Source organism: Onychostoma macrolepis, chromosome 07 (genome assembly GCF_012432095.1).
Source record: "Onychostoma macrolepis isolate SWU-2019 chromosome 07, ASM1243209v1, whole genome shotgun sequence".
Taxonomy (NCBI): domain Eukaryota; kingdom Metazoa; phylum Chordata; class Actinopteri; order Cypriniformes; family Cyprinidae; genus Onychostoma; species Onychostoma macrolepis.
This window is the reverse complement of record NC_081161.1, coordinates 47,421,626-47,449,530: the sequence shown is the minus strand read 5'-3', so window position 1 is coordinate 47,449,530 and position 27,905 is coordinate 47,421,626. Positions and strand designations below refer to the sequence as shown.

At 36.5% G+C, this 27,905-nt stretch overlaps 1 protein-coding gene across 1 annotated transcript; it reads left to right on the top strand.

Moving 5' to 3' along the window:
- Window positions 1-27,697, top strand: LOC131543910 (mucin-2-like). Its single transcript, XM_058781714.1, has 15 exons — window positions 1-8; window positions 7,713-8,547; window positions 12,497-16,315; window positions 17,658-17,719; window positions 18,759-18,874; window positions 19,059-19,606; window positions 19,979-20,043; window positions 20,563-20,744; window positions 21,600-21,895; window positions 22,202-22,266; window positions 22,782-22,963; window positions 23,077-23,189; window positions 23,276-23,340; window positions 23,431-23,609; window positions 27,326-27,697. Exons 1-15 carry the CDS (start codon window positions 1-3, stop codon window positions 27,415-27,417), a joined length of 6,627 nt encoding a protein of 2,208 aa, XP_058637697.1. The 3' UTR covers window positions 27,418-27,697.
- The last annotated feature ends 208 nt before the right edge of the window (window positions 27,698-27,905 follow it).

Genomic DNA, 27,905 nt, shown 5'->3' with positions numbered 1-27,905 from the left:
ATGGCTCGGTACGCGTATCGGTACCGTTCGGTTCTTGGACAAATTCCAAATGGAATGATCACTTCCATTTGGAATTTGTCTGAGAACCGAACGGTACCGATATGCGTACCAAGCCATCCCTATTTGAACGTGCATCTTATTGCTTACAAGGACCATATTCAGCTATATAAATCTGCCTTAAATACCGCACGCTCCAGTTACTATTCTGCCCTCATTACCAATTACTCAATTACCATTACCTCCCATCCTAAAACCCTGTTTTCTGTAGTTAAACTCACCAACCCTCCTGTACCTGTCATGAGTAACTCAGTAGTCCTCTGTGAGTCATTCTTGGGTCACTGACGTATAAGGAACATATTTTAAAATACAAAAAAATTATAATATCTACTGTAATTGTTCAAACATTAAGAATGTGGTGTATACATAAATTCATATTAAAATTACATTTAGTGTTTTTTTCATCTAGATGAATTGGCCGTAGCCTTAATGTCATGTGGTGCGACCATGATTTATATTAAAATTAAACAATTTCCTTAACATGCTTAACATTTTTTTAATGTTCTCAGTAATTAATGTGTTTAGAAACAAAGTATTTGCATTTCATTTGAGTTTTTGTAAATAATGATCTCTTATTTTTGTTCTATAATTTCAGAGTTGCCTTCTTAAATGTAGTTAACAGATTTATTTTTCCTGCAAATTGCATAAAAGTGATAAAAAATGTTTTAAAAATACCATTCATTTAAGCATACTGTAGCAGTGATTCATATTTCAACCACAGAAATTAGATATTTTTTTTTTATTTTAATACAGCTATTATTGGTTGCACCACATGATGAGTGGTCACCCCAAATGACACAAAGACCGTATATCAATACAAATCTATTTAAATAGACGTGTGAAAAGTGCAGCACGTGGCATTAACTGCAGGCATTTCTTTAGCCACAGTTACTTCTGTACTTTGCCCAATATTGGCTGCTCAATTGACCCTTTCGCCGGGAGTTTGATTTACAGGCAGTCTGACATATTATAATGCTGACAAACAAAGCAGACAGGAGAGTCTAGTCTAATCTGAATAAATTTAGGGCAATTTTCGGATGGTCACACCAATTAAAAATAACTCATGTTTTTTGAAAAGTTAAACTGAGTTCATACATGGCAGAGGCCCTTCATATCTCACCTTTTTTATGCATTTAATCCAATTTATAACTGAAAAAATGCAATTGGACAGAAAATGTAGACGTCACATAATTGACCCTCTTACACTTCTTCCAAAATAAAATAAATCGTATATATAATCTCTTTCCAACAATTTTGCACTTGGTACTTTTACTGATTTTGACCCTCCAACCCCTGCTTATATCTCTGAGCTACTCAAAAAATCGAATCCATCTTTCTGTCATCTTGATTCTGCTCCTACTGCTCTACTCAAAAACACTGCACCTGTTATTTCACGGCCTATTTCACTTCTATTTCACTCACTCATTTCTCAACTTCTCTGCACTGGTGCTGTTCCTCTTGAATTAAAAACTGCAGCTGTCACACCAGTCTTAAAGGGATCCCTGGGTATTAAGACTTGTATGGCTTAATATAACGTAAACGATGTCTCTTACTGAAATATGAAGTAGAAAACCCATTAAAGATTTATGTTATTTTAAAAAATCACCTCATTTTATACATATTTTGAACTATGGGGGGCGCCATTTTTCTGATGACATAAAATGGTTGCACTCGGTGAGCTACTAGCGCTACCTGTTGCTATTTTTACCACAGCACAACTCGGAATAGACAACTCGGAAAATAAAATACTGATATGATGACCACAGCTACTGAAAGAGCTTACAGGTGGCGATGGATATAAGTATAGGTTTAAACCAAATGCTGTACCATCGATTTTTCCCCACAAGGAGTGTAAACACCCCAGATATCGAGGGAAATCCGCACTGAGAAACTCCTCTAGTGGCCACGCGTCGGCATGTTTACATCCTAACAGATGGCATCTAGCATTTCTTGTTTCAGCCGTTTGTAAGCTCTTTCAGTAGCTGTGGTCTACTAAAAGACTCAAAGGCATCAGTGCTAAAGTGGAGAGAACAAAGAAGCAGGTCTTTAGGAAGTTTTATTCGTCCACAGGCATCTTCCCATTCTTTTCTCCTCTTCTTATCGCTAGGAAAGCAGTGAAGTCTTACATTACATCGCTTCTTTTGTTGCCCTTCGACTGAAAATTACAACCAAAAGTCTCACAATGTGGTATCGTATCAGTATTTTATTTTCTTGTTGTGTATTCTGAGTTGTGTTGCGGTAAAAAGCGCCAGTAGCTCACTGAGTGCAACCATTTGACGTCATCAACGCAGAATGTACTGTACACGTAAAGTAATGGCGCCCCCCATAGTCCAAAAACAATGTCGTTTTTTTACAATAACATACATTTTCATGGTTTTTTTTACTACATATTTCAATAAGAATTATCACTGATGTTATATATTTTAATTCTGTTAGATCTTTCCTCTGCTTTTGACACAATCTCTCACAGTATTCTAATCTCACGACTTTCTTCTCTTGGTATTTCTGGAACTGCCCTATCTTGGTTCACTTCTTACCTGTCTGACCATCAGCATTACATTGCTGTTCGCCAGGCTAAGTACTCTACTGCTCCTGTCTCTCACGGTGTTCTTGGCCCTTTACTCTTCATCATCTATATGCTCCCTTTAGGTAACATTATCTGTCATCAAGGCTTCAACTTCCATTGCAATGCAGACGACACCCAGCTCTATATCAGTTCTCAACACAACTCTCCTTTTCCCACCAACTCCATATGAGCTTGTATTAATTATATAAATGATCGCATGGCCAGTAACCTTCTCAAACTCAAAACTGATAAAACAGATCTACTACTTGTCGGTTCACCAAAAAATGTTGCTCCTTTCTGTGCTGACTATGTTAACATTGCTGGGATCTTGGTTCAACCTTCCACCACTGTTAAAAACCTGGGTATAATCCTTTTACTCCTCTCTCTCCTTCCTATCTCACATTTCTTCACTCACTAAATCTGCCTTCTTTCACATCCGTAATATCGCTTGTTTACGTCCCTTCTTAAATATCAATGTCGTCCAGCATCCACCAAGTATTCTAGTTTGTCACAAACACTCACTCAGGACAGCTTTCAAACGTATTTAAAGGATGTTGACCATACAGTTTTCGCTTTAGATTCCGGTCTGTTTTGAACACACGATTTGCCGCATCGACCGGTATTAGCAGCTTAATTTGGAAGTGACTTAAGAACAATTCAGTCAAGATCGGCCCTCCCTGCATGGAGTTGTAGCCTACATCATTAAGAAGATCAAGCATCCTCAACAGATGTGGATATACTTCACTCTCCATTCATCCGAACATGTCTTCAAGAAGCTAAGCCAAGTTTCTTTTTCATACTCATGCTTAAAGTTATGTATTGGCAACATGCTGTTGCTAAGCTTTAATTGGTCAGTACACGCTCGTTGACCATAGCTTGTTGGAAACTGCTGTTGCTTAAAAGCTATTTAGTCACTATTTGGAACCTACTGTTTACCAGGATTATATGTTTATCATTGGGAACATTCTGAACGTTAAGGCATGCCACCTCTCCTAACCATCCAAAGAGTGCACTCCCTGAATGATCTTTTAGCCGAACTACTATGTCTTTGTGTTGGGGGGTTCAAACCTCAGTGAGGTTTGCCTGTGGATAGCTCAGAATCTGAACCATTCAGAGCGAAGCCTGCCACCAAAAATATAAGTTCAAGACCTCTACAATATTCTGACTCAAACAGAGTGGTCCTGACTGAAATCTAGTTTGAGTGACAAATGGAGCTCAAGCGTAGTTCAGGCAGACCACAGCGTGACTGCAGCATCAGCTGACACTCAGCTGATTGTAATTCCTCCCACTACAATTAATAAGATATATAAGATCATCGATACTCACACTTGCCATAGTCTGTCGCACAGACATGTGCTTACCGTCCTCCATCCCCAACTCCTCCTTATGCAGATATATGATCACTAACTGCTCGCCAACGGAGATATATCATCTATCCTGCTCATGTTGCTAAAATTGTTCAATATTATCTACAGTACGGTGTTACTCTACTTCGTATAACTGCATATTAAAATATCTGGCAATTGCTTAGGCTTCAAGGGGGGTTCAAACCTCAGTGAGGTTTGCCTGTGGATAGCTCAGAATCTGAACCCTTCAGAGCGAAGCCAGCTGCCAAAAATTCGGGACCTCTAAATATTGTTAATGCATTAAACTGAAAAAAATTAATCACATGCGTTAACGCACTAATTTTGAAAGCAATGGTTTTTAAATAAATTATTTCTTGATGAGCATAAGACACATTAAATAAATTTAAAAAATAAATAAATAAAATATCACTGATATAAAACGTTTGAAAGGTAGTGTAATTCTTCCCTTGTGTTTACATTCATCTTCATTAATGTGGACTGTGCAAAAATGACAAATCGTCTTTGATGCACAGGAAATTTTAAAAAAATTTCTCACTTCACTGACATGCCAAAACTGTTGCCATTTCTAACATGTTTGCTAATGTTATGCATTATATGTTTATAGGTGGTCTATTTGACAGCTACCAAGATGAGTGGAAAAACACTGATAATTGCAGTGTTAAGTTTAGGTCTGTAAGTTACTGACCATTCAAATTCTTTATTTCTCTTATTACTTATTTACATGTGACAATTGCTCTAAAATTGCTCTGTGCTTTGATTTGTTTTTATAATAACAGTGTTTTGTAGCGCATCAGCTGATTCAGCAAACTCACTTACAACTGCAACAACTGCATCTATGACTGTTACATCATACTCAGCTGCACAGACAACACAATTCTGCTTAGAACTGACACAACAGCACATACAATACTGCTCAACAACAACTGAAACCACAGTTGCTTCAACGTCAACAACTGAACAATCAACTACATCTGAAAAAAGCACCACAACGCAGACAGCAACAACATCCATACCCTCAAAAAGTACAGCTCAATCTACAACTGAGGTTACAACAAACTCACCTAAAACTACATCTCAGTTTACAACTACAGACAATCCTACAGAAAAAACAACAAAACTTACATCTACGGCTGAACCAACAACCACAAATGTTTTAACAACTACAGTTGAACCAACAATCACAACTGTTTTAACATCTACGGCTGAAACAACAACCACAACTGTTTTAACATCTACGGCTGAACAATCAACTACATCTGAACAAAGCACCACAACGCAGACAGCAACAACATACCTACCTACAACAAGTACAGTTCAATCTACAACCCTGCTTACGACAAACTCACCTACAACTACATCTCAGTTTACAACTACAGCCCCTCCTACAGAAACAACAACAAAACTTACGTCTACGGCTGAACCAACAAGCACAACTGTTTTAACGTCTGCTGCTGAACCAACAAGCACAACTGTTTTAACATCCAAAGCTGAACCAACAAGCACAACTGTTTTAACATCTACAGCTGAACCAACAACCACAACTGCTTCAACATCTACAACTGAACAATCAACTACAGCTGAACAAAGCACCGCAACGCAGACAGTAACAACATCCCTGCCTCCAACAAATACAGCTCAATCTACAACCCTGGTTACAACAAACTCACCTACAACTACATCTCAGTTTACAACTACAGCCCCTCCTACAGAAACAACAACAAAACTTACATCTACAGCTGAACCAACAACCACAACTGTTTTAACAACTACGGTTGAACCAACAACCACAACTGTTTTAACATCTACGGCTGAAACAACAACCACAACTGTTTTAACATCTACAACTGAACCAACAACCACAACTGTTTTAACATCTACTGCTGAACCAACAACCACAACTGTTTTAACATCTACAACTGAACCAACAACAACAACTATTTTAACAACTACGGTTGAACCAACAACCACAACTGTTTTAACAACTACAGTTGAACCAACAACCACAACTGTTTTAACAACTACAGTTGAACCAACAACCACAACTGTTTTAACATCTACTTGAACCAACAACCACAACTGTTTTAACAACTACAGTTGAACCAACAACCACAACTGTTTTAACATCTACTGCTGAACCAACAACCACAACTGTTTTAACAACTACAGCTGAACCAACAACCACAACTGTTTTAACAACTACGGTTGAACCAACAACCACAACTGATTTAACAACTACAGTTGAACCAACAACCACAACTGTTTTAACATCTACTTGAACCAACAACCACAACTGTTTTAACAACTACAGTTGAACCAACAACCACAACTGTTTTAACAACTACAGTTGAACCAACAACCACAACTGTTTTAACATCTACTGCTGAACCAACAACCACAACTGTTTTAACAACTACAGTTGAACCAACAACCACAACTGTCTTAACAACTACAGTTGAACCAACAACCACAACTGTTTTAACATCTACAGCTGAACCAACAACCACAACTGTTTTAACAACTACTGCTGAACCAACAACAACAACTGTTTTAACATCTACTTGAACCAACAACCACAACTGTTTTAACATCTACAGCTGAACCAACAACCACAACTGTTTTAACAACTACTGCTGAACCAACAACCACAACTGATTTAACAACTACAGTTGAACCAACAACCACAACTGTTTTAACATCTACTTGAACCAACAACCACAACTGTTTTAACAACTACAGTTGAACCAACAACCACAACTGTTTTAACAACTACAGTTGAACCAACAACCACAACTGTTTTAACAACTACGGTTGAACCAACAACCACAACTGTCTTAACAACTACGGTTGAACCAACAACCACAACTGTTTTAACAACTACAGTTGAACCAACAACCACAACTGTTTTAACATCTACTGCTGAACCAACAACCACAACTGTTTTAACAACTACTGCTGAACCAACAACCACAACTGTTTTAACATCTACTGCTGAACCAACAACCACAACTGTTTTAACAACTACAGTTGAACCAACAACCACAACTGTTTTAACAACTACTGCTGAACCAACAACCACAACTGTTTTAACATCTACGGCTGAACCAACAACCACAACTGTTTTAACAACTACAGTTGAACCAACAACCACAACTGTTTTAACAACTACTGCTGAACCAACAACCACAACTGTTTTAACAACTACTGCTGAACCAACAACCACAACTGTTTTAACAACTACGGTTGAACCAACAACCACAACTGTTTTAACATCTACTGCTGAACCAACAACCACAACTGTTTTAACATCTACTGCTGAACCAACAACCACAACTGTTTTAACATCTACAGCTGAACCAACAACCACAACTGTTTTAACAACTACTGCTGAACCAACAACCACAACTGTTTTAACAACTACTGCTGAACCAACAACCACAACTGTTTTAACAACTACGGTTGAACCAACAACCACAACTGTTTTAACATCTACTTGAACCAACAACCACAACTGTTTTAACAACTACAGTTGAACCAACAACCACAACTGTTTTAACATCTACAGTTGAACCAACAACCACAACTGTTTTAACAACTACTGCTGAACCAACAACCACAACTGTTTTAACAACTACTGCTGAACCAACAACCACAACTGTTTTAACATCTACTGCTGAACCAACAACCACAACTGTTTTAACAACTACAGTTGAACCAACAACCACAACTGTTTTAACAACTACTGCTGAACCAACAACCACAACTGTTTTAACATCTACGGCTGAACCAACAACCACAACTGTTTTAACAACTACAGTTGAACCAACAACCACAACTGTTTTAACAACTACTGCTGAACCAACAACCACAACTGTTTTAACAACTACTGCTGAACCAACAACCACAACTGTTTTAACAACTACGGTTGAACCAACAACCACAACTGTTTTAACATCTACTTCTGAACCAACAACCACAACTGTTTTAACAACTACAGTTGAACCAACAACCACAACTGTTTTAACATCTACAGCTGAACCAACAACCACAACTGTTTTAACAACTACTGCTGAACCAACAACCACAACTGTTTTAACAACTACTGCTGAACCAACAACCACAACTGTTTTAACAACTACGGTTGAACCAACAACCACAACTGTTTTAACATCTACTGAACCAACAACCACAACTGTTTTAACAACTACAGTTGAACCAACAACCACAACTGTTTTAACATCTACAGTTGAACCAACAACCACAACTGTTTTAACATCTACTGCTGAACCAACAACCACAACTGTTTTAACAACTACTGCTGAACCAACAACCACAACTGCTTTAACATCTACTGCTGAACCAACAACCACAACTGTTTTAACAACTACAGTTGAACCAACAACCACAACTGTTTTAACAACTACTGCTGAACCAACAACCACAACTGTTTTAACATCTACGGCTGAACCAACAACCACAACTGTTTTAACAACTACAGTTGAACCAACAACCACAACTGTTTTAACAACTACTGCTGAACCAACAACCACAACTGTTTTAACAACTACTGCTGAACCAACAACCACAACTGTTTTAACAACTACGGTTGAACCAACAACCACAACTGTTTTAACATCTACTTGAACCAACAACCACAACTGTTTTAACAACTACAGTTGAACCAACAACCACAACTGTTTTAACATCTACAGCTGAACCAACAACCACAACTGTTTTAACAACTACTGCTGAACCAACAACCACAACTGTTTTAACAACTACAGTTGAACCAACAACCACAACTGTTTTAACATCTACTTCTGAACCAACAACCACAACTGTTTTAACAACTACAGTTGAACCAACAACCACAACTGTTTTAACATCTACTGCTGAACCAACAACCACAACTGTTTTAACAACTACAGCTGAACCAACAACCACAACTGTTTTAACAACTACTGCTGAACCAACAACCACAACTGTTTTAACAACTACAGTTGAACCAACAACCACAACTGATTTAACAACTACAGTTGAACCAACAACCACAACTGTTTTAACATCTACTGCTGAACCAACAACCACAACTGTTTTAACAACTACAGTTGAACCAACAACCACAACTGTTTTAACATCTACTGCTGAACCAACAACCACAACTGTTTTAACAACTACAGTTGAACCAACAACCACAACTGTTTTAACATCTACTGCTGAACCAACAACCACAACTGTTTTAACAACTACTTCTGAACCAACAACCACAACTGTTTTAACAACTACAGTTGAACCAACAACCACAACTGTTTTAACATCTACAGCTGAACCAACAACCACAACTGTTTTAACAACTACTGCTGAACCAACAACCACAACTGATTTAACAACTACAGTTGAACCAACAACCACAACTGTTTTAACATCTACTTCTGAACCAACAACCACAACTGTTTTAACAACTACAGTTGAACCAACAACCACAACTGTTTTAACAACTACTTCTGAACCAACAACCACAACTGTTTTAACAACTACAGTTGAACCAACAACCACAACTGTTTTAACAACTACAGTTGAACCAACAACCACAACTGTTTTAACAACTACAGTTGAACCAACAACCACAACTGTTTTAACAACTACGGTTGAACCAACAACCACAACTGTTTTAACATCTACGGTTGAACCAACAACCACAACTGTCTTAACAACTACAGTTGAACCAACAACCACAACTGTTTTAACAACTGCTGAACCAACAACCACAACTGTTTTAACAACTACTGCTGAACCAACAACCACAACTGTTTTAACAACTACAGTTGAACCAACAACCACAACTGTTTTAACAACTACAGTTGAACCAACAACCACAACTGTTTTAACAACTACTGCTGAACCAACAACCACAACTGTTTTAACATCTACAGTTGAACCAACAACCACAACTGTTTTAACATCTACTGCTGAACCAACAACCACAACTGTTTTAACAACTACAGTTGAACCAACAACCACAACTGTTTTAACATCTACTGCTGAACCAACAACCACAACTGTTTTAACATCTACTGCTGAACCAACAACCACAACTGTTTTAACAACTACAGTTGAACCAACAAGCACAACTGTTTTAACATCTACTGCTGAACCAACAACCACAACTGTTTTAACATCTACGGTTGAACCAACAACATCAACTGTTTTAACAACTACAGTTGAACCAACAACATCAACTGTTTTAACAACTACAGTTGAACCAACAACCACAACTGTTTTAACAACTACTGCTGAACCAACAACCACAACTGTTTTAACAACTACAGTTGAACCAACAACCACAACTGTTTTAACAACTACAGTTGAACCAACAACCACAACTGTTTTAACATCTAAGGCTGAACCAACAACCACAACTGTTTTAACAACTACAGTTGAACCAACAACCACAACTGTTTTAACATCTACTTGAACCAACAACCACAACTGTTTTAACATCTACAGCTGAACCAACAACCACAACTGTTTTAACAACTACTGCTGAACCAACAACCACAACTGATTTAACAACTACAGTTGAACCAACAACCACAACTGTTTTAACATCTACTTCTGAACCAACAACCACAACTGTTTTAACAACTACAGTTGAACCAACAACCACAACTGTTTTAACAACTACAGTTGAACCAACAACCACAACTGTTTTAACAACTACGGTTGAACCAACAACCACAACTGTCTTAACAACTACGGTTGAACCAACAACCACAACTGTTTTAACAACTACAGTTGAACCAACAACCACAACTGTTTTAACATCTACTGCTGAACCAACAACCACAACTGTTTTAACAACTACTGCTGAACCAACAACCACAACTGTTTTAACATCTACTGCTGAACCAACAACCACAACTGTTTTAACAACTACAGTTGAACCAACAACCACAACTGTTTTAACAACTACTGCTGAACCAACAACCACAACTGTTTTAACATCTACGGCTGAACCAACAACCACAACTGTTTTAACAACTACAGTTGAACCAACAACCACAACTGTTTTAACAACTACTGCTGAACCAACAACCACAACTGTTTTAACAACTACTGCTGAACCAACAACCACAACTGTTTTAACAACTACGGTTGAACCAACAACCACAACTGTTTTAACATCTACTTCTGAACCAACAACCACAACTGTTTTAACAACTACAGTTGAACCAACAACCACAACTGTTTTAACATCTACAGCTGAACCAACAACCACAACTGTTTTAACAACTACTGCTGAACCAACAACCACAACTGTTTTAACAACTACAGTTGAACCAACAACCACAACTGTTTTAACATCTACTGAACCAACAACCACAACTGTTTTAACAACTACAGTTGAACCAACAACCACAACTGTTTTAACAACTACTTCTGAACCAACAACCACAACTGTTTTAACAACTACAGTTGAACCAACAACCACAACTGTTTTAACAACTACAGTTGAACCAACAACCACAACTGTTTTAACAACTACAGTTGAACCAACAACCACAACTGTTTTAACAACTACGGTTGAACCAACAACCACAACTGTTTTAACATCTACGGTTGAACCAACAACCACAACTGTTTTAACAACTACAGTTGAACCAACAACCACAACTGTTTTAACAACTACTGCTGAACCAACAACCACAACTGTTTTAACAACTACTGCTGAACCAACAACCACAACTGTTTTAACAACTACAGTTGAACCAACAACCACAACTGTTTTAACAACTACAGTTGAACCAACAACCACAACTGTTTTAACAACTACTGCTGAACCAACAACCACAACTGTTTTAACATCTACAGTTGAACCAACAACCACAACTGTTTTAACATCTAAGGCTGAACCAACAACCACAACTGGTTTAACATCTACGGCTGAACCAACAACCACAACTGTTTTAACATCTACGGCTGAACCAACAACCACAACTGTTTTAACAACTACTGCTGAACCAACAACCACAACTGTTTTAACAACTACAGTTGAACCAACGACCACAACTGTTTTAACAACTACAGTTGAACCAACAACCACAACTGTTTTAACATCTACGGCTGAACCAACAACATCAACTGTTTTAACAACTACAGTTGAACCAACAACATCAACTGTTTTAACAACTACAGTTGAACCAACAACCACAACTGTTTTAACAACTACTGCTGAACCAACAACCACAACTGTTTTAACAACTACAGTTGAACCAACAACCACAACTGTTTTAACAACTACAGTTGAACCAACAACCACAACTGTTTTAACATCTAAGGCTGAACCAACAACCACAACTGTTTTAACAACTACAGTTGAACCAACAACCACAACTGTTTTAACAACTACTGCTGAACCAACAACCACAACTGTTTTAACATCCACTGCTGAACCAACAACCACAACTGTTTTAACAACTACAGTTGAACCAACAACACAACTGTTTTAACAACTACTGCTGAACCAACAACCACAACTGTTTTAACATCCACTGCTGAACCAACAACCACAACTGTTTTAACAACTACAGTTGAACCAACGACCACAACTGTTTTAACAACTACAGTTGAACCAACAACCACAACTGTTTTAACAACTACGGTTGAACCAACCACCACAACTGTTTTAACATCTACTGCTGAACCAACAACCACAACTGTTTTAACAACTACAGTTGAACCAACAACCACAACTGGTTTAACATCTATGGCTGAACCAACAACCACAACTGGTTTAACATCTACGGCTGAACCAACAACCACAACTGTTTTAACATCTACGGCTGAACCAACAACCACAACTGTTTTAACAACTACTGCTGAACCAACAACCACAACTGTTTTAACAACTACAGTTGAACCAACGACCACAACTGTTTTAACAACTACAGTTGAACCAACAACCACAACTGTTTTAACAACTACAGTTGAACCAACAACCACAACTGTTTTAACAACTACGGTTGAACCAACCACCACAACTGTTTTAACATCTACTGCTGAACCAACAACCACAACTGTTTTAACAACTACAGTTGAACCAACAACCACAACTGGTTTAACATCTACGGCTGAACCAACAACCACAACTGTTTTAACATCTACGGCTGAACCAACAACCACAACTGAACCAACAACCACAACTGTTTTAACATCTACGGCTGAACCAACAACCATAACTGTTTTAACAACTACAGTTGAACCAACAACCACAACTGGTTTAACATCTACGGCTGAACCAACAACCACAACTGTTTTAACAACTACAACTGAACCAACAACTACAACTGTTTTAACATCTACGGCTGAGCCAACAACTACAACTGTTTTAACATCTACAGTTGAACCAACAACTACAACTGTTTTAACGTCTACGGCTGAACCAACAACCACAACTATTTTAACAACTACAACTGAACCAACAACTACAACTGTTTTAACGTCTACGGCTGAACCAACAACTACAACTGGTTTAACAACTACGGTTGAACCAACAACTACAACTGTTTTAACAACTACAACTGAACCAACAACTACAACTGTTTTAACATCTACGGCTGAGCCAACAACTACAACTGTTTTAACATCTACAACTGAACCAACAACTACAACTGTTTTAAGATCTACGGCTGAACCAACAACTACAACTGTTTTAACATCTACAACTGAACCAACAACCACAACTGTTTTAACAACTACAGTTGAACCAACAACCACAACTGTTTTAACAACTACAGTTGAACCAACAACCACAACTGTTTTAACAACTACTGCTGAACCAACAACCACAACTGTTTTAACAACTACAGTTGAACCAACAACCACAACTGTTTTAACATCTACTGCTGAACCAACAACCACAACTGTTTTAACATCTACAACTGAACAATCAACTACATCTGAACAAAGTACCACAACGCAGACAGCAACAACATCCCTGCCTACAATAAATACAGCTCAATCTACAACCCTGGTTACAACAAACTCACCTACAACTACATCTCAGTTTACAACCACAGCCCCTCCTACAGAAACAACAACACAACTTACATCTACTGCTGAATCAACAACATCAACTGTTTTAACAACTACAGCTGAGCCAACAACCACAACTGCTTCAACATCTACAACAGAACAATCAACTACATCTGAACAAAGTACCACAACACAGACAGCAACAACATCCCTGCCTCCAACAAATACAGCTCAATCTACAACCCTGCTTACAACAAACTCACCTACAACTACATCTCAGTTTACAACTACAGCCCCTCCTACAGAAACAACAACAAAACTTACATCTACTGCTGTAGCAACAACCACAACTGTTTTAACATCTACACTTGAACCAACAACCACAACTGTTTCAACATCTACAGCTGAGCCAACAACCACAACTGCTTCAACATCTACAACTGAACAATCAACTACATCTGAACAAAGTACCACAACGCAGACAGCAACAACATCCCTACCTACAACAAATACAGCTCAATCTACAACCCTGGTTACAACAAACTCACCTACAACTACATCTCAGTTTACTACTACAGCCCCTCCTACAGAAACAACAACAAAACTTACATCTACGGCTGAACCAACAACCATAACTGTTTTAACATCTACAGCAGAACAAAGCACCACAATAAAGACAGCAACAACATCCCTACCTACAGCAAGTACAGCTCAATCTACAACTGTGGTTACAACAAACATGACTGCTACATCAAGCTCAGCTACACCAACGACACAGTACTGCTTAAAAGTGACACAACAGCTGATACAATTCTGCTCAGCAACAACTGAAACTCTGTTTACAACCACTGCCAAACCGACGCAAGCACCTGAATCATCAAACTCACCTACAACTGCAACAACTGAATCTACAACTGGTAGAGCAAACACAGCTACAACTGAAACTCTGCTTACAACTACAAGCCTTCCTACAGAAACAACAACACAACTTACATCTACAGCTGAAATAACCACAGTTGCTTCAACATCTCCAACAGAACAATCAACTGCATTTGAACAAAGCACCACAACGCAGACAGCAACAACTGTTTTAACATCTACCGCTGAACCAACAACCACAACTGTTTTAACAACTACTGCTGAACCAACAACCACAACTGTTTTAACATCTACAACTGAACAATCAACTTCATCTGAACAAAGCACCACAACGCAGACAGCAACAACATCCCTGCCTACAACAAGTACAGTTCAATCTACAACCCTGATTACAATAAACTCACCTACAACTACATCTCAGTTTACAACTACAGCCCCTCCTACAGAAACAACAACACAACTTACATCTACGGCTGAACCAACAACCACAACTGTTTTAACATCTACTGCTGAACCAACAACCACAACTGTTTTAACAACTACTGCTGAACCAACAACCACAACTGTTTTAACATCTACTTCTGAACCAACAACCACAACTGTTTTAACAACTACTGCTGAACCAACAACCACAACTGTTTTAACATCTACAACTGAACAATCAACTAAATCTGAACAAAGCACCACAACGCAGACAGCAACAACATCCCTGCCTCCAACAAATACAGCTCAATCTACAACCCTGCTTACAACAAACTCACCTACAACTACATCTCAGTTCACAACTACAGCCCCTCCAACAGAAACAACAACACAACTTACATCTACGGCTGAACCAACAACCACAACTGTTTTAACATCTACAACTGAACAATCAACTAAATCTGAACAAAGCACCACAACGCAGACAGCAACAACATCCCTGCCTCCAACAAATACAGCTCAATCTACAACCCTGCTTACAACAAACTCACCTACAACTACATCTCAGTTCACAACTACAGCCCCTCCAACAGAAACAACAACACAACTTACATCTACAGCTGAACCAACAACCACAACTGTTTTAACATCTACAACTGAACAATCAACTAAATCTGAACAAAGCACCACAATGCAGACAGCAACAACATCCCTGCCTCCAACAAATACAGCTCAATCTACAACCCTGATTACAACAAACTCACCTACAACTACATCTCAGTTTACTACTACAGCCCCTCCTACAGAAATAACAACACAACTTACATCTACGGCTGAACCAACAACCACAACCAAAGCTCAATCAACAACAACACCAGACACAACCCAGACAGTTTTTGTTAGTTTTTACAGCAGTGAAAATTTTGATACTGATCTGTCAACTCCAGCTTCAGAAGCATATAAAAACAGAGAAAAGAAAGTCAAAGATACGGTACGTTGCATGACAAATGTTTAAAGGCATGTAGTTATTCTACTAGTGACATTACTTTTCCATTACACCCCCAAAAAAAGTGTGAATCAATTAAAGTTACAGATATAAGTCTATTCTTAGTACCACTCCACAATTTATGTGTGCAGTTGATGTTTTCTCCCTAAAAAATTAAAATAATGGCTGTATTTCCATTTATCCTTCTTCAGACTAAGCTAGCTTGCTACATTGGTGACGTCTTGAAACAATTATGAACATTAATAGGGATGACTAAATATTTGAATTTCAAATCATTGGCATCAAATCAGTAACTACCCATTTTTTTGGATGGTAACTGTAATACTATTACTAAAATTGTATCAGTAATTAGTTACACTACTAGTTACCAGGGAAAGAAATACTATTACAGTAATGCATTACTTGTAACTAGTTACTGCCCAACACTGGTGAAATCTAACTACACCCCACATAGACAGTAATGCACGTTATTTTTTACTCCAGTGCAAATAGTATTCTATTTTATTGGTGCCCTGGTGTAAATATTAATATGCTGCTATTTTAACAATTAGTCCAACTTTTACTATTTATTTTTACTGTTAAATGGTAAAGAATGATATTAATACAGAATAATACCAATAAATGTTAAAAAAAATGTTCAAATAACTTCCAATATACAACTGCACTTTCTTTTTGGCAGTCATTTCTCAAGAGCAGCTCTAAATTAAAATAAATAAATAAATAAATAAAATAAAAATATATATCAATAACATCTGTGCAGCTTGGTCGGCTGATCATGTGAGTATTATTGGGTGAAGACAGGAAAAGACCTGTAGAAGTAGCAAAAAAAAAAAAAAAACCTAACCCTAACCAATATGATAATAAAAATATTAGTATATAAAAAAGTAATACATTTTTTAACACTAAGTGATGATGATTTGAAACTTCTAAAGTACAGTTAAGGCACGTGTTGATGAAGTCACATGTTTTGTTACAATATTACATAACTTGTTACAATACATAACTAAATACAAATTAAAAAATAAGTGAGTGAATAAATAATAATGATAACAGAACCAAAGGTAAAACTGGGTGCAAACATTATTTAAATACTTTAGGTGTGGATGATGGACCAAGTTAAGGTATACAGTTGAACAAGAACTAAGGATAAGACTTTTACATTAAATGCTATCATGCACTAAAATTTGGAAACAATAAATTCATATCATGTGAAAATCAAATGAATGGCTATCAAATCTCTTTCGTGTTTTTTTTTTTTTCAGTCTGTGGTTAATTCATAATCGATAACTAAATATTGAACCTGACTTTGTCATTCTGTTTTCCACAGTTGACACCATTCTTTACAAAAGCATTACCCTCCTTCAAAGGTCTGGCAGTTATTCGGTTCCGGTGAGCATTTCTTCCTTTAAATATGAATACATTTAATTTTCATTTATGTAAAACAAAAGTCTTTGGTTTACAGGAAAATCTAGACAGCTATTTACACATTTTTCTGCTTAATTGTACAGAAATAACAATTTTCGATGTGCAAACATTCCTTTGGGGTCACATGAAGTGACAGAGACAGAGATTTGTAAATCCAAAATTATTATTTTTCTACTGGTTTGCCAAGGCAAATATATAAATAATCATCTTAAAACAAACGTTTTTAATCAAGCATTTAATGCACAGCATCTGAAAAGACATAAAGGGTTAGTTCACCCAAAGATGAAAATTCTGTCATTAATTACTCACCCTCATGTCGTTCCAAACCCATAAGACCTTCGTTCATCTTCAGAACACAAATTAAGTTATTTTTCATGGAATCTGAGAGCTTTCTGACCCTCTGTAGACGGCAAATCCAACTGCAGTGTTCCCAGGTCCGGAAACATAGCAAGGTATATCAGTAAAATAGTCCATGTGACATCAGTGGTTCAATTTAATTTTAATTTTACGAAGCTACAAGAATACTTTTTGTGTGCAAAGAAAACTATAATAACATAACTTACCATCTTCCGCCATTTTGGAGAGTACCCCAGAAAGTAATCAGTGCTGTTTACATTCAGTAGAAAGTACATTCTGGGGTTCTATGTCACATGGACTGTTTTCTGATGTCCTTGCTACTGTATGTTTCTAGACCTGGGAACACTGCAGTTGCATTGCTGTCTGCAGAGGGACAGAGAGCTCTCAGATGTTATCAAAAATATCTTAATTTGTGTTTCGAAGATGAACGATCTTACAGGTTTGGAACGACATGAGGGAGAGCAATTAATGACAATTTTCATTTTTGTGTGAACTAACACTTTAATGCCACAAGAAAACTACAGCAAACCAAAAATAGCTGCATAAACACTTCTTCCAAATGTGCTATAGCCTAAGTGGTTTCAGTATTGAGCCTTGCATTTTAAAAAATGACAATGACTTTTTCTCTTCTCTTTCCCTTCTGTAGTCCAGGGTCAATCATCACTGAAATTAATGTGACATTTGGAACTTTACCCAGTGATGCGGAAATAGTAAACACTATTATGAAAGCTAATGTCACTCTCAATATCACCAGTGTAACACGTAAGTCAAACAAACAACGTCATCATCAGTATTTCATTCAAAACAATTTACAGTGCTTTCTGTGTTAGTTTGTATTGTTATTTAACTATAGCTGTTGCACTGCTTTGTTTAATCTTGAAGTTATTTTTCTCAACTGCTATTTTGATTTTTCATATTCTATAATACAACCAAACTCACACAACAGTAAGGGAGCCCTTCACCACAACAACCAGTGCAACTACAACTACAACCACCCCTACCACGACACCTAATACCACAGAAGCAACAACAACAACAACCACAACATCTACTGCCAATCCTAATACAACAACAACAGCCAACCCTAATACAATGACAACAGCCAACCCTAATACAACGACGACAACAACAGCCGATCCTAAAACAACAACAACAACCACAACATCTACTGCCAATCCTAATACAACAACAACAGCCAACCCTAATACAACGACAACAACAACAGCCAATCCTAACACAACAACAACAACCACAACATCTACTGCCAACCCTAATACAACAACAACAACAACCACCACCAACACCACCACCACCACAGCATCTACTGCCAATCCTAAAACAACAGCAACCTCCACAACAACAGCAGCAACAACAATAAGAGCACCAGAACGAACTTTTGCCATACAGATTGTCATTATAGAGGTGTTTGTTACAGCACTGGGAGACAAGAAATCTCCGGAATTTAAAAGCCTAGCCACAAAAGTAGAGAATATGGTATGTTTCAAGTGGCAGAACAATACAGTGATTTGCAGAAGCAGGAGCATTTGCAAAGATACACACACACACACATACATACATATTATATATATATATATATATATATATATATATATATATATATATATATATATATATAATATTTTTATTTTATTATTTTAAATAATAGTCAAATTCTAAAGCAAAATTCTGAATTCAGTTTTGTATTTACCTGAAAGTTTTAGGAAGGAAAGAAATATGAACTTTTTAAAGAACTCTTGTTCAATTGTACAGTGCTCTTAAAAAACAGCATGATCTACTTCTATAAAAATGGAACTGTTTCATAAAATATTAGGAAACATTCCTAAACCTGACTTACTGTTTTCACAGTTTAATGAAGTCTATAAGAAAAAGTTTGGGCCTCGTTTCATCAGGACCATCGTGATTGCTTTCGTGTAAGTTAAAAGTTTGATTTATTACTTTAAATGATTACTTTGTTCATTTACACTCTTGTTTTCGATGTTAATTTACACATCATGCAATCAATGTCAGACAGTTTGTGTAATTTTTCATGTCATAAAACTTAAATGTATGCTTTTGATTCTTTTTTCCAAAGCAATTTACAATGGATTCAATATAATAAGTTTAATCAGTTTATGCATTCCCTGGGCTAAAAGGGCTAAATTCTCAAAGCTTAAACTCAACATTTATAAGATTTATATATATATATGTTGTAATTTATTTATATATCAACACTCAGTACTGTCAACAGCAGAAAATATGACAAGATTTGCTCTTCTTTATAAAAGTTTACATCTATTTAGCTTTCCTAACTGTTTACGGTTATATGTCGAGTTGCATTTATTTATTTATTTTTTTAAATCTGCTTTCTCCCATCTCTGAATCACAAACCAACACTGAGATCATATGTATGGATGCAAATATAATCTGTGAAATGTACTTTTTCTTTCCAGAGCTGTTGCCAGGACCCGGGCAGTCTCAAACGTACAGGCAGAGGTTGAGTTAGTGTTTAGTGAAACATCCACTGAACCGATCCCCAGCAACACAGACATTGTGGAGACTCTAAAAGAAGCAGCTGCTGATTCAACTTCAAACTTCAACCTCACCCTTGATGCCACCTCCATTACTGTCATTAGTAAGTTGATTTAGATATGCCAGATTTATAAGATTTTACTACGTTAACTTACCTAGAAAAGTTCTGTGCAATCTCTGCTACTTTTTCTTTAATTATCAATTCCTGATTATCAATCAACACGTAATTCAAACAAGCATCATCATCAGTATGTCATTCAAAACAATTTGCAATGTTTTCTGTGTTGGTCTGTGTTGTTATTTAAAGGGTTACTCCACCCCAAAATGAAAATTTTGTCATTAATCACTTACCCCCATGTCGTTCCAAACCCGTAAAAGCTTTGTTCGTCTTCGGAACACAATTTAAGATATTTTGGATGAAAACCGGGAGGTTTGTGACTGTCCCATTGACTGCCAAACCATTTTCACTGTCTTGGCCCAGAAAAGTATGAAAGACGTCGTCAGAGTAGTCCATCTGCCATCAGCGGTTCAAATGTAACGTTATGAAGCTATGAGAATACTTTTTATACGCAAAAAAACAAAACTAAGGAATTTATTCAACAATTCGTCTCCTCTGGTTCCGTGTAGCACCATTTTGGTGAATCCCCGCTGGACACAAAGTGCACACGCTGTTCTGGGCCAAGACGGTGAAAATGGTTTGGCAGTCAATGGGACAGTCACAAGTCTCCCAGTTTTCATCCAAATTATCTTAAATTGTGTTCCAAAGATGGACGAAGCTTTTACAGGTTTCGAACGACATGGGGGTGAGTGATTAATGACAAAATTTTCATTTTGGGGTGGAGTAACCCTTTAACTAAAGCTGGTGCACTGCTTTTTTAAATCTTGCTTGAGTTATTTTTCTCAACTGTTATTTTTATTTTTCATATTCTTCAATACAACCAAACTCACACAACCACAGGGGAGCCCTTCACCACAACTACCAAAGCCACAACAACCAGTACAACTACAACCACCCCTACTACAACTACAACCACACCTACTACAACTACAACCACACCTACCACAACTACAACCACACCTACTACAACTACAACCACACCTACTACAACTACAACCACAACCACAACAACAGCACCAGCACGTCCTCTGCCAACTGTTGCCATACAGATTGTCATAATAGTGGTGTTTGTTCCAGCACTGTCAAACCCTCAAACTCCGGAATTTAAAAGCCTAGCCACAAGAGTAGAGAGTATGGTATGTTTCAAATGGCAGAATACAGTGATTTGCAGAAGCAGAAGCATTTGCAAAGATACACATAATTATTTATTTCTTTATTTTTTCTTTATTTTATGTAATAATATTAAAATTCTACAGCAACACTCTGAATTCAGTTTTGTATTTGCCTGAAAGTTTTGGGAAGGAAAAAAAAAATTAACTTTTTTTTTTAAGCACTCTTGTTCAATTGTATAGTATTCTTTAAAAAAAACTGCATCTATAAAAATGGGATTGTTTCATAAAATATTAGGAAACATTCCTAAACCTGACTTACTGTTTTCACAGTTTAATGAAATCTATAAGAACAAGTTTGGGCCTCGTTTCATCAGGACCATCGTGATTGCTTTCATGTAAGTTAAAAGTTTGATTCATTACTTTAAATGATTACTTTGTTCATTTACACTCTTGTTTTCAATGTTAATTTACACATCATGCCTTCAATGTCAGACAGTTTGTGTAATTTTTCATGTCATAAAACTTAAATGTATGCATTTGACACTTTTTTTCTAAAGCAATTTACAATGCATTCAATATAATAAGTTTGATCAGTTTATGCATTCCCTGGGCTAAAAGGGCTAAATTTTTAAAGCTTAAACTCAACATTTTCAAGATTTTTTTTTTATATGTTGTCATTTATTTATATAACTACACTCACTACTGTCAACAGCACAAAATCTGGAAAGATTTTCTCTCCTTTATAAAAAGTTTACATCTATTTAGCTTTCCTAACCGTTTACAGTTATATGTCAAGTAGCATTTTTTTTTTTTTTTTATCTGCTTTCTCCCATCTCTGAATCACAAACCAACACTGAGATCATATGCATGGATGCAATTATAAACTGTAAAACATACCGTTTCTTTCCAGAGCTGTTTCCAGGACCCGGGCAGTCTCAAACGTACAGGCAGAGGTTGAGTTAGTGTTTAGTGAAACATCCACTGAACCGATCCCCAGCAACACAGACATTGTGGAGACTCTAAAAGAAGCAGCGGCTAATTCAACTTCAAACTTCAACCTCACCCTTGATGCCACCTCCATTACTGTCATTAGTAAGTTGATTCAGACATGCCAGATTTATAAGATTTTACTACGTTAACTTACCTAGAAAAGTTCTGTGCAATCTCTGCTACTTTTTCTTTAATTATCAATTCCTGTTTTGTAGAATCAGTGCAGATAATTCCACTGACAATCCTCACCAACGGAACCTTCATGGCTGCTCTTTCCAATAAAAATTCTACTGAATTTCAGAACAGGGCTTCGCTGATAAAAGCAGGGGTGAGTGTGACGTGTCTACTTATGAATTTTGGAACCATGCTTTTACAAAAGAAACCCAATCTTGATAAACAACTCTTGTTTTGCAGCTTGAACCTTTCTTCTTTGCTGATTACCCTGCATCATTCAGCACCATATCCATAACAAGCTTCAGGTATGAATATGCTGTGTGTTCTTGAATATAGCTACGTATTCAACATAACACACTTTTCATTGATGAATCTTTATTCCGAACTCTCTCCAGTAATGCCAGTGTGAAATTAAGGAGTTTGCCCACGATCCGAAACAGCATGGATCTTGTATTTGGAGCAGGCACCGTTCTACCCAATAGCACCCAGATAGTGAAAACAGTAGTTCGAGCCGCCAAAAACAACACATTACCCTTCCAGATCTTCACTTCTTCAATTATAATAAATGGAACAGGTGAGTGACACACAGGCCTGGACTGGTAATCTGGCATACCGGGCATTTTCCCGGTGGGCCGACGCACTGAAGGGGCCGACAGAATTTTTTTTTTTTTTTTTGCCAAGGACCATCACGAGCAGCCAGTGGCTCATTGGTTTGTTTCCTGAATTGACAGCGTAGACCACCCAATCACAATGCGCTATAGACGGCGCTATGAAGTGTTTTGCTCCACCTGTATAAAGAACGCTTCACCCCAACTTCTTCGTCGTCGGCTTTTCCCACGTTTTCACAGCAGCTTGATCAAGAACAGGCTTGCTCTGCGGTGAGTGATGCGGCGTAAACAGCCAGCAGGAGGAGGAGAGAGCAGTTGAATCGGTAAAGTGATTGATAGAGACTCACAACGGAGGCAGGCATCCTGTGTGCGCGCGCCATTAGTGCAGAATACGCAAACACTTCTTAATTAAACGTAAATTCGTCCACCGCGATTTTTTTGGCCAAGTCATGTCAAGTGTGTCCATAGAGGTTTCCATGGGCTAATGCAAATAAATCTAGATTTAAATTAGAAAAGACACGATATTGTCAGACCTGAAGTTTTTTTATTATCCAAAACAACTAGATGCAATGATACATATCTACACTAGCAGTCAAAAGTTATTGAACAGTAAGATTTTGAATGTTTTTTAAAGAATTATCTTCTGCTCACCAAGCCTGCATTTATTTTATCCAAAATACAGCAAAAGCAGTAATATTGTGAAATATTTTTACTATTTAAAATAACTGCTTTCTATTTGAATATATTTTAAAACGTAATTTATTGCTGTGATCAAAGATAAATTTTCAGCATCATTACTCCAGTCTTCAGTGTCACATGATCCTTCAGAAATCATAATAATATGCTGAATTGCTGCTCAAGAAATATTTATTATTAATAATGGATTCTTTGATGAATAGAAAGATCCAAAAATCAGCATTTATCTGAAAAAAAAAAAGCTTTTGTAACATTATACAATACACCATTCAAAAGATTGGAGTCAGTATAATTTTTGTTTTGTTTTTTGGGAAAGAAATTATGGAAATTAATACTTTTATTTAGCAAGGATGCTTTAAATTGATCAAAAATGAGGATAAAGACAAAAGATTTCTATTTCAGATCAATGCTGTTCTTCTGAACTTTCTATTCATCAAAGAAACCTCAAAAAACATTATACTCAGCTGTTTTCAACATAATAATAAATGTATTTTGAGCAGCAAATCAGAATATTAGAATGATTTCTGAAGAATCATGTGACACTGAAGACTGTAGTAATGATGCTGAAAATACCGCTTTGATCACAGGAATAAATTACATTTTAAAATATATTAAAATAGAAAACAGTTATTTTAAATAGTAAAAATATTTCACAATATTACTGTATTCAGACTTGGTTAGCAGAAGAGACTTCTTTAAAAAATAATGAAAAATCTTACTGTTCAAAAACTTTTGAATGGTAGTGTATATCACATTATATATGTATATATATATATATATATATATATATATATATATATATATATATATATATATATATATATATATATATATATATAGTGGTGGCCACCAGGACCAAAAATGCCAGGGCCGATTTTTTGTCCCAGTCCAGCCCTGGTGACACACTTCAATCTTGCACTGCAGTGAAATATTTTGCACTCACATGAGGAAATTTTTTACTTTGTTTCAGAGAGGAACCATCAGGGCCCTCTAGGCCCTCAGAGAGGGCTTAAACTATTATAAAAACAATATTTACAATTTTAAAATATATTTTTTTTAAATGATAAACTTTTAAATATTGTTTTAATAAGTAATAATTTCAAACTTTATTTAATAAATTTATCATTTAACAATCATCATCTAAGTAAAATAAATGCAATTTCTGTGGAAATAAACTCTTCAAATCTGCCGATTCAGTGAATGCGTTAAATTGAAGGACGCTCATTTTCTCCATATTTGAGTGTTTCTGAATTAAAAATAACATGGCTTGGCAAACAATATATTTGGATAATGTGTTCTTCTGGCATTGAAAATAATCCTGTGTGATAATCTTGCGTGATTCATTTGAATACTCTCCTCCCATAAACTTTGCATCTGAAAGGGAAACTCCTACAAATGCATATTCAATAAGGTCAGGCGCAAAAATAACTGTCCACGCCTTTTCAACTGTCCACGCGTCTTTAGTAAAACCTGACAGTACAATTTTAATGCCAAAAGATGGTTTGCACTGACACAAGCTGTTAGTAAAACTGGCCCTAAATGTCAACGATCATTAATTTGCAACTACATCAATGAACTCTCATTAGAGTATTCATATACTCTTATGTTAAAGGGTTAGTTCACCCAAAAATGAAAATTCTGTCATTAATTACTCACCCTCATGTCGTTCCAAACCCGTAAATATTTGTTCATCTTCGAAACACAAATTAAGATATTTTTGATGAAATCTGAGAGCTCTCTGACCCTCCACAGACAGCAAGGATCTTACCACGATCAAGGCACAGAAATGCGGTAAGGACATCATTAAAACAGTCCATGTGACATCAGTGGTTCAACCGTAATTTTACGAAGCTATGAGAATGCTTTTTGTGTGCAAAGAAAACAAAAATGCGCATGCATCGATAATGGCAGAGGACTGTCCCTTTTGTTTTCTTTGCGCACACAAAGTATTCTTGTAGCTTCGTAAAATTACGGTTGAACTACTGATGACATGTGGACTGTTTTACGTTTCTGTGCCTTGATCGTGATAGGACCCTTGCTGTCTATGCAGAGTCAGAGAGCTCTCGGATTTCATCAAAAATATCTTAATTAGTATCTTACAGGTTTGGAATGACATGAGGGTGAGTAATTAATGAATTTTCATTTTTGGATGAACTAACCCTTTACGGTTAGTAGAACAAGTTAATATGAAGTTAGTCTAAGTAGATGACATGTAGTTGCAAAGTTACTTGTAGTTAGTAAACTGTCAAAACTGGACTATTGGAATAAATGGTAACCCTATATGTGACCCAGGGCCACAAAAGCAGTCATAAGCAGCACAGGTATATTTGTAGCAATAGCCAAAAATACATTGTATGGGTCAAAATTATAAAAAATTTTATCATTAGGATATTAAATAAAGATCATGTTCCATGAAGATATTTTGTAAATTTCCTACTGTGAATAAATCAAGACTTAATTTTTGACTAGTAGTATGCATTGTTAAGAACTTAATTTGGATCAATTTAAAGGCAATTTTCCCAGTATTTAGATTTGTTTTGCACCCTCAAATTCCAGATTTTCAAATAGTTGTATCTCAGCCAAATATTTTCCTGTCATAAGCTTATTTATTCAGCTTTCAAGTGATGCATAAATCTTAAACTTTAAAAAAATTACCCTTATGACTGATTTTGTGGTCCAGAGTCACATATTTGTTTAAATAGATAAAATTCAAAATTGAATTAAATTTGAAATTGAATCAAGTCAAACTGCCTTGCATTATTAGGTTATTGCAAAATAAAATAACACAACCTCGCATCCACATCATACGTTTTTAGGTTTTTTTTATTAACCTAGTATTTTCACAAACAAATTTCAGAAGATTAATCAGTTATCACTAATAACATCAGACAGGCCAGTTCAAACTTGCAGTGTTTTTGCTTTAGGTAAAATTTAAAAAGGTCAGCGAATGATTGTTTCTGTCTGTTTTCTTCTCTTTGTAATGCAGAATATTCATCAGGTGAAGTCAGCAGCAGGATCAGTGTGTTGACTGCTTCGTTCTTGGTTGCGGTGTCACTTCTGGTTCCATGGTTTAACTGACCTTAACCACTCATGCCAACATAACTGATTCAGACAGGTCTGAACCTTGCCTTTAATGTCTGATCAAATGAAGGACTTAACTTAAGGATAAATGTAGCTACTGATGCTACTTAATGAGTAGTAATGAAAGTAAAAACTGTAAATAATCCTATTCTGAGCACTTTAAACTAGATCTAAGCTATAGTGGAATCCAAATCAGTTCTGGATCTGTATGTACCTGTATCTGTATGTAAACAATCAGTGTTGTATAAAGCACTATATAAATAAAGGCAAAAATGTACCTGCATGGTTTCATAGATTTACTTCAGAACCCATCATTGTGCACTTATGTTGTTTTTTAATATTGGGTAATGGATTATTGATTCAACTGTTATATTGTTTAAAAACATTTGATTAAATGCATAAATGCAGTACACAGGTTTTCAAAATCTAAAATATACTGAAATGCTATGCTATTATTGATTCTTCAGAAAAGGGATAAAACATAA

What these genes read in the sequence shown, in the direction of transcription:
- LOC131543910 (XM_058781714.1), top strand. An exon ending in CTGGCAGTTATTCGGTTCCG is followed by an intron (nt 17,720 to 18,758) that starts GTGAGCATTTCT and finishes TCCCTTCTGTAG; the next exon opens with TCCAGGGTCAATCATCACTG. An exon ending in AATTATAATAAATGGAACAG is followed by an intron (nt 23,610 to 27,325) that starts GTGAGTGACACA and finishes TTTGTAATGCAG; the next exon opens with AATATTCATCAGGTGAAGTC.